We start from the raw sequence: 12,868 nt of genomic DNA, 5'->3' as shown, positions 1-12,868 counted from the left end.
TGAGTGAAGCTTTTAGCAGACCTGAAATCCTTTTTGCAAAAACTAATAAACTGGTAGTGTAATCAAGCCCAATGCTGTGTATATGAGAATTTAATTTTAAAGACTTTCACAAGATGTAGTAGTGTTTATTATATTAATGTAACTTTATACACTGCTTATTGTTTATAAATGTAATTTACTCAAATTTCTAGTTATCTAGCTATGTTTACAGCAAGCCAAGAAAACCAGTACACTATTTAGTGAACTTTTCAATTATTTAAGATAAATCTGTATGAAAATATAAGTAAAAAAGGAAGAGACATTTCAGATGGCTGGTATTTCTAAACAGTGTAGGCATACACTTTGGACTATTGAAAACAAAAAAAAAAATTTTGATAACATGGGCAATTTATTTATATTCTAAAGTGAAGTATGAATCAGTTACTAAAAGCTCAGAATATAGAAATAAAAATATAGTCACCTGAAGGAAAATGCTCTCATCTTCACTTCACCCTGTTGGGTGAATAATCAGTGCACAAGCAAGTGTAGGTGGAGATGCCACTGAACGGAATAAAAAATAAAGAAAGCAATAAAAGCATTTGAAACTTTCCTGACAAAGTAGAAAAAGGTCGTGCAGTAGTGGAGGATTTACATAATACTTCTTTGTCTTTTAACTTAATAATGTGCTATGAAGAAATGAATTGGAAACTGAATAGTGCATTATAGCAGAATAAATTAGAAAGTGAATAGTGTATGATGAATTTGCCTTCAGTTTACTTAACCTACGTAATTGACACTGAAAAAAATGTATATAAATATATATATATATAATTTTATATATTTTTAAAATGTTGAGATATATTTGCCTGAAGAGAAAAAGAGGTTGTTAACCTATCTGGAATGTGTATTACCAGTTATTTAGGAAAAGAAAATTTGAAAAAACCCTCTACATACACCCTAAAAACTGAAGCAAAAGCCAACCAAACAAGAAACAGTTGCCAAATACAAACCAACAACCAACAATATAAAATATGTTGCATAGGTCTTTGCAAAGAGTTAGCTGAAAAATTTTTTAAAATGCTTTTAGAAAATGTATTAGAATTTGGGGCTTTGTTTTCACTGATATATTTTCCTTGTCAATCTCTCCTTCTCCTTCCAAAAAGTCCTTTTTTGAAGCAGCAAGTATGATGAGCCAGCTTTCATACAAACATTTGGTGTTAAATTATGGAGTCTGTGTCTGTGGAGAAGAGAGTAAGTAGAAATTAATTCTTTTTTTTTTTACCAATTTTTATACATCTCTATTAGATTTTTACATAGTTTTCAGGTGAAGCCAGGGAAAAAAAAGTTCAAAACCAGCTGAACAGCTAATAATACATGTTCGTGTTGCAGTAGTATTAGTCTTGGTGTCTGAGAACTAGTTAATAGTAAAAACAAAGAAAAGGGAAAAATTACAATTGTTTAATGTACCATCAGTGTGAATAGTAACCTCTGTAACTAGCTCAGTCATGTCTGTTCTGAGATCAGTTTCGCTGTGACTCGAATGAGATTTTCAAGTGCCTGAAAAATTGCAGCCCTACATTGTGTCAGCTGTGGTTAGCTAGAAAGGGAGGTACTGTGCTACTCAGAAGAATCTTCATTTACTGTGATTAGAATCAGACATTGCCACCCTTTTCCCCGTGCTGACTTTGTGATCACAAATAAAACTTTGGTTTTGAGGTCCCATTCTGAAAATATGGTAATTCAACACACTACAAAATTTTAGCTGCAGTCAAGTCTTTACATTGTCTGCAAAAGTTGAATGGCTTTTCAGTTTAATTCAGTTCGAATGCGCCTTTGTGACTATGTATTAATAAGATCTTTTAAGAACACCTGAAATACATTTATGCTGTCTTGTAATGAAATCTTAATTTTGGATGGTTGTCATATGCTAATGTGTGTTGTCTTCAAATATGACTGCTGAATCTCACTTTGACAGTTTTTCTTCATTCAGTGTTTGAACTGAAGTGTCAATTTACCCAAAGTCCATTTTTTTTCTGTGATTAGAAATTTGTGTGAAAGGAAGGATTTTATAATAACTGTAGAAGCATATTATGTAGGTGATTACCTTCATTAGGGAGAAAGAATTTCCAAAAGAGATGGTGGATTTAGTAATCAAAATTTACCTCTGTAATCAGAAATTACCTTTCTTAGGGAGCTGGAAAAGGCACAGCATTAAATTTGGCCAAGAACTTGTGCCAGAACTTGCACCAAAACAACTACATGGGTTTTTTTGTATTTTATTCATTGTACCACACACAGGGACTATATATAAAATTTCAGGTAGATCAAACTTATAGTTGAAAAGAAATTGTTGTAAGAGGTATATGATTACTTATTTCATCTTAATATTGTAGCTGTCCTCTGGGAATTTTTCTCTTTCTGAAGGCAGGAGGCTTATTACAGTTTAAGGAGAGGCAGTTACAAAGAAATAGGAAGAGCAGCTCTTACTGATTCTGTGGTTTACACACTTGATGTACAAATTTGATAAAAATCGTTTCACAATATTGCAAAAAAAAAAAAGAAAGAGTTTGTTGTCTCTAAAATGAATTTATTAAAAAATCCATTTGTCACAGACAGATATTATAGCAGTAATTTCCAATGTGAGCATCTTGCAGCTGAGGGCAAAAGTTTAGTCATGCAATTTGAAATTGTTCTGTTGAAAGTGATGAAGATGGCAGCTCTTGTTTCCAGAGGTATTTGCTAGATGGCTGCATGAAGGCATATGTCATACATGTATACACAATTTTAGGGCAAATACTTGTCTGTTTTCAAGCAAAGCATCTTTTATCAATAAAGCATTGCGTTTTCAGTAAGAATATAGATTGCAAAGAGCTGTGAAGTGAATGACTTGAATGTTACTCAATACACCACACTGATAGTGCTGTACACTTCTATGCTTCATCATTGTTGTGCCTTTCAGGTGAGGATGGAAAGATGCTTACTGGATCTTACCTAATCTGTAAAAGATTAAATAATTAACCCTCCAAGATTAAATCTAGTAACTTTGCATTTGAGAAGAAATTAGGTGAACTTCCACACTCCAGAGAAGTCTAGAGAACATAGAGTATTTGTGGCAGTACTCAGATACCACAGAAGTTGAAATTTCTAGTTAGATCACCAACAAGGTATCAAAAGAAGAGTAGTACTAAAATCATGAATCTGTCCTGAAATTTCATTATTTGTTGTTGGTTTTAATTGTTACTCTTTTTATCATTATAAATCAGACATTCTTGTACAAGAATATGTAAAATTTGGATCCTTGGACACATATTTGAAAAAGAACAAAAATATTATCAATATTTTGTGGAAGCTGGAAGTAGCCAAACAGTTGGCATTAGCCATGCATTTTCTGGTAAGTGTTTCAGTTTTGTTAATGGCAGAATTCAAGTGATTCCTGCTAATGTATGTAGAAAGGCTGAGCTATTACCTGAATTCTTGAAACTCTGGCGGGTTTTGATGATGGGTTGGCCATACACCAGCTGTTTAGTAGATAGCCTGAGACAGACTTTGTGTCTTGCACAAAGTGTAGTTGAATGTCCATTCTTTTTTAATGCTTTATGTTTTAGCATGAAATATAAACACATTTCCAGTAATGCTTTCCCCCCACCTCCCCCATAAAACAGTCCTTTCTGGACTTCCCTGCTCAGCTCATGATGCTGAACATTAACTATTTCCTGCTAGTGTTAATACTTAACCACTTAAAACACTACTGTTCACTCTGCTAGTGCATTCTTCTTGGGCATTAGGCCTCAACCTTACAGTCTTTCTAGTTAAATATAAAGGCCATTATTCAAGACAGGGTATGTGACTAAAGTCTTTCCTTTAACAGAATTTAAATGTTCTTGCATTAATTTTAAATGGATGGATGAGTATTCTTTCAAGTTAACACATGTCAAATTGTTTCAGACTTTAGGTACATAACAAAAACTGGCTGAAACTGTCACTTTGAGAGAAACTGGTGAAGTATCTGCAGTTTGGTCAACTTAATCCATGATCATTGTTTTATTAGCTGATGTTTCCCTCATGCTGTACAGTGTTTGTTTTTAAATATCTCTTCAACAGTAAGACTTTTTTTGACAGTTTGTAAAAGATGCATTTCTTATTATAGGAGGATAAAGGCCTTGTTCATGGGAATGTCTGTGCAAAAAACATCTTGCTTATCAGAGAGGAAGACAGAAAGTCTGGAAGCCTTCCATTTATAAAGCTAAGTGATCCTGGCATCAGTATTACAGTTTTGCCAAGAGATAGTAAGTCTTTGCATCAGCTTTCTTGTTCAGTGCTTCTGACTTAAAAAATAAGTTTGGGGTTGGGGTTTTTTTCTGACCACCATCTAAAAATAATTCTGTTGTAGTAAGTTCCTTGATCTGTATGTCATTTTATAATTATCTCTAAGTCCTGGCCAAGCAGTTTTGAGTGTACCTTTTCAATTAGGAAACGGCTACAGGAAATAAAGCCACAGTTCTCCCTTGTGTGAGCATTTTTCCCCGCTGTTCTCATTTTCAACCCTTTTTCATTGGTGGTAGTATTGTTACATTATATTGTAAATATGTAATCTAGTCTGTTACATTTGCAGATAGCTGCTGAACTTAGTGTCTTGTAATTGATCAAGTCTTTTATAGGACTTATTTACATGAACTTTTAGAGCAGAAATCAAATGCACTTTTGAAAATGCTGAGTTAAAAAGCATTTTCAGTGCATTTCTTGATGAATACCTGAAGCCACTTGATGAAGTTAAAACTGCTGGGTTATCATCCACCATTAACACTGTTCCAATGCTTTATAAACAGCAAAATTAATTAAATGGAAAATGTGTGCAAGGCTGTTATGCTGATGGAATGGAAGTAACCTTAGTATTCTTTTTGTTGTTGGTCTTTTTAATAAAAACACTTCATACTTGGTACTTTTATTGATGTCTAAAGAAATAATGTATCTAACAGCCTAAAAGTAATGCTGTGTCATACTTGTCAGTAAACTATTTAAATTCTCCCTGTTTTAATGGGAAGTTTACATTATTCTTATGAGATCTCATTTTAAGGATCTGTAAATCCAAATCAGTAAAATCCCATGTTTTAACTTGTTACTACAGTCAGTAGCAATAGCTTAAAAATCACATAGTGTAAAATTCCTTTTCACAGTCTTTTGCTGTGCCATAATATGCCATCCAGTAGCGAAGTACTTTTTACTCTTTGATGTCTTGGTAAGATTGGGGGAAATAGAGAAATGAGAGAAAAAATGTCACATGGAAGTTATATTAAACCTATTATATACCTTTAGGCTTATTTTACAATAAAACTAATGGACCTTCTCTCTGATTCACAAAGATTTTTTTTTATTTTTGTCCATATTTCCTAATTTGATTTTCATGGTGGGAACAAATAATTGGAAAAGTATTATTAGTACATTGCTGAGTGAATTACCTACTAATGTAATACCTATATTAATGTATTTTTTGCAAAATCAGGTATGATAGGGAATTTTCTGGTCTTGTTATTTGTCTTAACAAGTTTTGTTTGTATGACTGCACAGTTCTTCTTGAGAGAATACCATGGGTTCCTCCTGAATGTATTGAGAATCCCAAACAACTTAGCCTAGCTACAGACAAATGGAGTTTTGGAACCACTTTGTGGGAAATCTGCAGTGGAGGAGACAAACCCCTGAGTGCACTGGATTCTTCAAGAGTAAGTATTACTGCATCTGCAGTCATAGCAGTTCTTCAAACACTTCTAATTTAGAACATCTGCTTGTGTAACCACATCAGCATGTAAGGTGGTATGGCCTATAACCACTGTAGGAAAAAGACATTTTTACTTGTAGATAATAGCCAGAAGAGATGACTCGAAGTTTGTTTTTATCTTGTTTATTTTGATTTTTAGGGGGACAAAAGACAGAATTGTCAGTATTATCTAGCTGATACTTTTGTTGCTTTGTTGCAGCAGTGTATTAAACGAAAGTTAAACAAAAAATATTCCTAACGGTTTGCATGTGTTTTAATTAGCATTCTTGTAACTGAACATCTTAAATACAGTAGTGCTTTGTTGCAACAATTCTACTATTTTGGCTAAACCAGAAATGTTAACTTTTATCTCAGGTAGGGGCAGGAGATGGAGGGGATTTTTACATATTCCATAAAAATATTAATTCATATGTATTTGTTTCTTTAGTTGGAAGCAAAAAGAATACTTCACTATGCCACAAGAGTACTGATAGTATTTTTATCTCCAAGGTTTACCTAGACCTAGCTTTTAGATATCTAGGTATTTCAGAAGCTGCCCTACATTCTTTCATAATAGTCACAAAGCTTTTCATAGCTGTGAGTTCAGCCAGTTCACAGGTCAGTAGAATTTTCTACTGGACCTATCCAGTTGAGGATTTATGAAATTACCAATAAAGGAGACACTATTTTTCTCATCTTTCTCTATCCTCTTATCTTCTACCAGTAACTGGCTGGAGATTTCTGAACTGATCACTCTAAATTATACCAGCCTTGCTTTTGATGAAAGTCAGTGAGATGTACATTTGGTGAGATAACAAGTCTAGGTTTAGACCTGTAATTTTTGGCTACTCTGGTTAGAATGTTAAGGCTTCTGCAACTCTTCATGGTTATAAAAAGTAAAATGACTTACCTGTTCAATTCCAGAAACTACAGTTTTATGAAGATAGGCACCAGCTTCCTGCCCCCAACTGGACAGAACTTGCAAACCTCATAAACAACTGCATGGATTACGAGCCAGATTTCAGGCCTTCTTTTAGAGCAATTATACGTGATTTGAACAGTTTGTTCACTCCAGGTGAGTTTGCAATACAATAGGATCAAAAAGACTCCTGATTCCTATTGGTTCACTTTCCTTTTAGTATGTTTTTTGCAATACACCATTGTATGTGACTGCCAATTACTCATTGGAAATAAAGGTGGCTGTCAATATTCTACTGAGCTTGAAGTGTGCCAAACAAAAGCAGAACATATCATGATTGTAATAAGATTCTTCTTTCTCTTGTTCACTACTTTGTGCCTTCTCTTTGCTTTCTTCCCTTCTGCCTTTTACCTCTCAGATTATGAGCTATTGACAGAAAGTGATATGCTGCCAAATATGAGAATTGGAGCACTTGGATTTTCTGGTGCTTTTGAAGATCGAGACCCAACACAATTTGAAGAAAGACATCTTAAGTTTTTACAGCAACTTGGAAAGGTAAGATGTTTCAAAATTCTGTTATAGTTTAGGAAATAACAATGGTTTTCAGTTTTTGTCAGATGACCCCATATACAGTATTTACAGTGAAACTTGTCTTTTAGAAGTTGCTAGTTTCAGTCATATTTGAGCAACCCATACAGTTCCTTCTAGCTTGTTTTTCATTTTCACAGTTCTTAGACAGAAGAAAATTAGCTAACCTCCACAGTGAATCCAGTCACACCAAAAGGCTAAAGTATTTTTCAGTAATGCAGAGCTGCTAGACATAAACTTTATACATACACACACATATAGATAGATAGATAGATAGATACACATACTTGATAGTTAATAACACTCTGGAGCAGTCTTGTGCAGAACTAGTGGGACTGGGGGTTTTGTGCACGCATATTGTGAGAAATCTGAATATATAGTGTAGGAGACGCTCTCTGGGGTGGACAGTCAGAGACACGGCAAAGACCTCTATAATCGAGTTAGATGTTAGTAGTTTATTTCAGGGCATGGGAGAGAGAGAGAGAGCCTGCTATGAGCCAGCAGATAGAGCTCAAAGTGGGCTCGGAGGGAACAATACAAAAGGGGGTAAAATATGAATACATGAGTTTAAGACTTAAGATTGCTAAGAAAGAGAGTAACAGAACAGAAGTGAGAGAGCCGGGGAAAAGAGCAGCAAGAGAACGTAGTAAGAGAGACAAGAGAAACAAGAGAGCATAGCAAGAGTGAAGCAAGAGAGACCAAGAGAACTAAGAGAGCCAAGAGAGACCAAGAGAGAGAACTCTTCTACAATTACTTATATAATCTATACATTTGAATATTCTATTCTTTCACTAACCAGTCTTTTTAAGTATACTAATACAGTAACATTTGTGTGCAACCTATAGAAATCACTGTTTTTGCATATTTTTAGTTATCTCAGGGTCCTTCAGACCTTTCCTTATAAGGCTAGGAAGAGGGGTCTCAGCTTAGTTTTATTGGGGGAAAGAATGTGTTCTGGCATACAAGCCCAGTTTCTTTGAATTATTCAAATTGTGCTTTCATTTGTATTTCTTCCTTAGCCTTTCTGGCTAAAGAGTCATATTTATAATTTCTTTCTAATTCTACCTTCCCAACAATATAGTCTCTAAATTCAAAAGGAAGATATGTGTCTTCAAGATACATGTAGGCCTTGAACTTTTTTGCTTTAGAAATCAGCATTTGGTAACTAGTTTTGCGAGCCATTGCAGCCTGTGTGAAAGCATACCAAGACAGATGACCAAGTGCAGCTGGCAGATCTTCATCAACGACTATTTTTCTAGAATGGTTCTTTGTTGTTTTATTTGGTTTTTACATGCTAGTTACATATTTCTTTGGCTTGAAGTACTAAAGCAGCCTGGAAGTGAAGTAGCAGAACTACTTCTGTTTGCAGATGATTGTTTGTTGACTGTGATAGCATAGCATAGGGAGAACATTAGAGTGGTAGGTGATGGCTGCATAAAAGAAGACAAAGGACAATATAAATGAAGAAAGTGACAAAAACAGAACATTGAAACAAATGGGAGAGGAGCCAAAAAGAAACAGAGCAGAATTAAGAACCAAGACGAAGGGATTTATGCAAGTGCAGGAAAAGAATTATGCCAGTGGAAGTAGAAATTTGTGAAAGGAGAGAAAACAGATGGACATCACCCTCTTTCCTTGTTCTTGTTTCCTTGTTGTTTGCTTCCTTTCATGGAATACGTTTCTTTTGCAACTGTTATCCTTGGTCCTGCACTTCTTCTCTCAGGGAAATGTTGTGACATTTCACATCACCTTAATGCTTAGTACGATGAGCACTGAACAAAAACTACACTATACCTGAACAGATATGTATACTAGGAAACACAGAGAATAATATGGACTTGTTTTTAATTCCCAAGTGTTTCCATTTGTGACCTAGGGAAATTTTGGCAGTGTTGAGATGTGCCGGTATGACCCACTGCAGGATAATACTGGGGAAGTGGTTGCTGTGAAAAAGCTGCAACACAGCACAGAAGAGCACCTTAGGGACTTTGAAAGAGAAATTGAAATACTAAAATCTCTGCAGCATGATAACATCGTTAAATACAAAGGAGTATGCTACAGTGCAGGTATGTGCTATATTGAATACACCTAAACATGCACACTGAGGAATTCGGAGAGGTAAGTGTTTATGACACTGACTTGTCCTAAGTTTACCAGGACTGAGAAACTACAAAACAAAAGAAGTTGTTTTGAAAGATAGTAACATTGGTAACAAGTTGATGTCACTTGCCATTCTGAGTTTCATCTTGGCAGCAGTTTCTACTTTGTTTTAGCATTAGTAGCTGAAGTATTGATGACATAATGTTGATTAGTGATATATTATTTTTTTAAGCATATCCACATTGTTGTTGAGTTTCAATAAGTGGCATTTTCTGAGGAAATACAATTAATTAATATATGAAAAATTGCATAGTGATGTACAGATCATAAATTAATATTTTTTTAGTAAGTCCATTTTGTATTACTGCTAATGATAGATGTTTTAAAATACTTACATTTAAAAGCTTGTTTTTGGAAAATTACAGAAAAAAATTTATTTGTATTTTTTTTTATTGCTGTAAAAGGACGTAGGAATCTAAGATTAATTATGGAATACTTACCATACGGAAGTTTACGAGATTATCTGCAGAAACACAAGGAGAGGCTGGACCACAAGAAGCTTTTGCTTTATGCATCTCAGATATGCAAGGTAGGACATTTCAAATTATATAAATCTTTCAATGAAGTTTTGTCTCCTTTCTTCATCCCATTTGTCTCAGACCAACAATAACTGGTTGCTTTGGTTTATTTTCTATAATGCTAACATTACATAACCCTAAGAAAAAGTAGCAATATATTCATGTACTTAAAAGCTGTAAAAACTTCTGGGTATCTTAAAATGGGATGCTGAGACTGGCCCATCTGCTGACTGAAGGAGAATATACTCTCTTTTCTCCCTAAGGTGACCTGATATTGTAGAGTTAATGTACTCACTCAGCAATCTGTTCATGACATTCTATGATGGAATTTTCAGAAATCTGACATTCAGCTATAAAAACACCACAACAACATGTGTATGTTAAAACAATTTACTTTAAAATGTAAGCAAGAGCAAGGATACGTGATTTCTTTAAGCAGAACTAGAGGCCTTAGAAGTACCCAAACATGAAATAAATTATTTGGTACCAAATAGAATTCATAAAATCCTGAAAAGAGGTACAAATATCTGATTTTTCTTGTGATATCTCATTTTCCTTACAAAAAGGGCTTATGCCTTCTCTAGTTTTGTTCTGTAATTATACTTTATATATAATAGACCACAGACACCTGAGATTTCATTGCAAATTTAGGTATTTTGGAAAAGAAAAAAAAAATGGAGATGAGGAGAAGAGAGACAAAAATAAAAAATATAAACGCACCCCCTCAAGGCATGTACCAGAAATATTTTTAAATTTCTTTTCCCAATATGTACATCAAATACATAGAAACAGTAGGTTACATAAGATTACATAATCACAGAATCAACTAGGCTGGAAAAGACATTTGAGATCGTTGAGCCCAACCTTTGAATGAACACTGTCTTGTCAATTAGACCATGGCACTGAGCGCCACATCCAGTCTTTCCTTAAACACTTTCATGGATAGTGACTTCCCCCTATCCCTGGGCAGCCCATTCCAATGCCCAATCACCCTTTCTGTGAGCAACTTCTTCTTAATGTCCAAACTAAACCTCCCCTGGGGCAGCTTGGGACTGTGTCCACTGGTCCTATTGCTGGTTGCCTGGGTCCCCCGTTACCCTCCCCTTCACCAGCTCCATTGCCCTTCTCTGGACATGCTCCAGCACCAAAATGTTCTTCCTAAATTGAGGGGCCCAGAACTGGACACAGGATTTGAGGTGAAGCCTCCCCAGTGCTGAGTACAGGGGGACAATCCCTGCCCTGCTCCTGCTGGCCACACTGTTGCTGGCACAGGCCAGGATGCCATTGGCCTCCTTGGCCACCTGGGCACTGCTGGCTCCTGTTCAGCTGCTGTCACCAGCACCCCCAGGGCCTTTTCCTCTGGGCAGCTTTCCAGCCACTCTGCCCCAGCCTGTGGCACTGCCTGGGGCTGTTGTGACCCAAGGGCAGGACCTGGCAGTATGAAGTCTTGTTAAACCTCACAGCGCTGGATTTGGCCATCAATCCAGCCTGTCCAGGTAACTCTGCAGAGCCCTACTGTGCTCCAGCAGATCAACACTCCCACCCTACCTGGTGTTGTTCATTAAATTACTGAGGGTATATTCATCCAGATCATCAGTGAAGGCATTAGACCGAACTGGGCCTAACACAGATCTCTGGGGGACACCACTAGTGAGCAGCCCCCACTTGTATGCAGCACCATTCATCACTCTCTGGGCCTGCTCTCCAGCCTGTTCTTAACCCAGGGAAAGGTGCACCTGTCCAAGCTGTGGGCTGCCAGCTTTTCCAGGAGACTGCTGTGGGAGATGGTGTCAATGGCCTTGCTGAAGTCCAAACAGACATCCACAGCTTTCCCAAATCTACCAGGTGGTCACCTGGTCATAAAAGGAGATCAGGTTGACCAGGCAGGACCTGCCCCTCCTCAATCTGTGCTGGCTGGGTCTGAGTCTTTGCCATACTGTAGGTGTTGTGTGATGGCACTCAAGATGATCTGTTCCACAACCTTGCCAGGCACCAAGCTGAGGCTTACTGGCCTGTAGTTTCCCAGGCTTCTTCTGGCCCTTTTTGTGGATGTGTGTCACACTGGCCAGCTTTCAGTCATCTGGGATGTCCCCAGTGAGCCAGGACTGATGTCAGATGATGTAGAGTGGCTTGGCAAGCTCTTCTGTCAGTTTCCTCATCATGCTAGGATGGATGAGGCTATTTTTTAGGGTATGTTGCCCACAGATATTTTTTTATCTGACAATCATGCCCTGCCGCATTGAGATCCTAAGACTTAGCTTCTTCAATATCACAGAAAGGGTCCAACAAGAATCAAGAGAGAGTCTCTGCCAGAGCCAAAATCTTCTCCTGACATTCAAACTTTCTCATGATGAAAAGAGCTTGCTGGTTCCCTACTTGAAACTGAACTAACCTTTTAGCTGCTGAACCTCTTGCATGTACGAGGAATGCTGCACCCTTAACAGCTTATCTCACCTATTCATGTGCTTCACTGAAGAACAGCAATGTGGGTAGTCTTCAGGAGAAGCTCCTTGGGCCTGTGGAATGTGGGAAAACAAAAAATGTTAGCAAGTCTACAGCAAGTGTCAGTCTTTTTGCAGAGAGAGAGGATTGAAACCACTTCAGAGGGTTGAAGAGCTCTCTGATCTGTGTCTCCAAAACAAGTTATTCTCCAGATACAGGCATAAGAAATTATCTCATACTTACTTCTGCAACAAAATTGCTGTTGTTATGCTGGCAAGTCACTATAAACAATCTTTTCTCAAGCAGAGATCTAGAAGAGTCTTAACACTCAGCACCATTTATAAGGGTGGTGACTTTCATAGAAGTAAGATGCAACATGGATTTTTGAACACAAAAAGGTTGCAGACACTTAGCTGTTTTATTCTGTGTCCATCTCAGCCTGTGACCTCAAGGTGCTGACCTTGTGCACTCTCATAAGCAGCTGTGAAGCATGTAGAAGTCTTCAGCCTT

The 12,868-nt window shown here is 36.8% G+C and overlaps 1 protein-coding gene across 9 annotated transcripts in view; it reads left to right on the top strand.

Moving 5' to 3' along the window:
- JAK2 (Janus kinase 2) overlaps nt 1-12,868 on the top strand; it is an 86,371-nt gene that overhangs the window by 59,971 nt on the left and 13,532 nt on the right. For all 9 annotated transcript variants that reach the window (XM_014252286.2, XM_088054047.1, XM_014252283.2 and 6 more), the window contains 8 exons: nt 1,143-1,230; nt 3,243-3,370; nt 4,127-4,265; nt 5,545-5,696; nt 6,656-6,806; nt 7,069-7,205; nt 9,115-9,304; nt 9,803-9,927. In XM_014252286.2, the coding sequence (XP_014107761.1) occupies nt 1,143-1,230; nt 3,243-3,370; nt 4,127-4,265; nt 5,545-5,696; nt 6,656-6,806; nt 7,069-7,205; nt 9,115-9,304; nt 9,803-9,927 (1,110 nt within the window). The remainder of the gene's footprint in view (nt 1-1,142; nt 1,231-3,242; nt 3,371-4,126; nt 4,266-5,544; nt 5,697-6,655; nt 6,807-7,068; nt 7,206-9,114; nt 9,305-9,802; nt 9,928-12,868) is intronic.

This window comes from Pseudopodoces humilis, chromosome 4, assembly GCF_049639895.1.
Source record: "Pseudopodoces humilis isolate 2021_Gansu_Grassland_sample_001 chromosome 4, ASM4963989v1, whole genome shotgun sequence".
NCBI lineage: Eukaryota > Metazoa > Chordata > Aves > Passeriformes > Paridae > Pseudopodoces > Pseudopodoces humilis.
The sequence above is the reverse complement of the archived record's forward strand: the minus strand, read 5'-3'. Positions and strand labels throughout refer to the sequence as shown.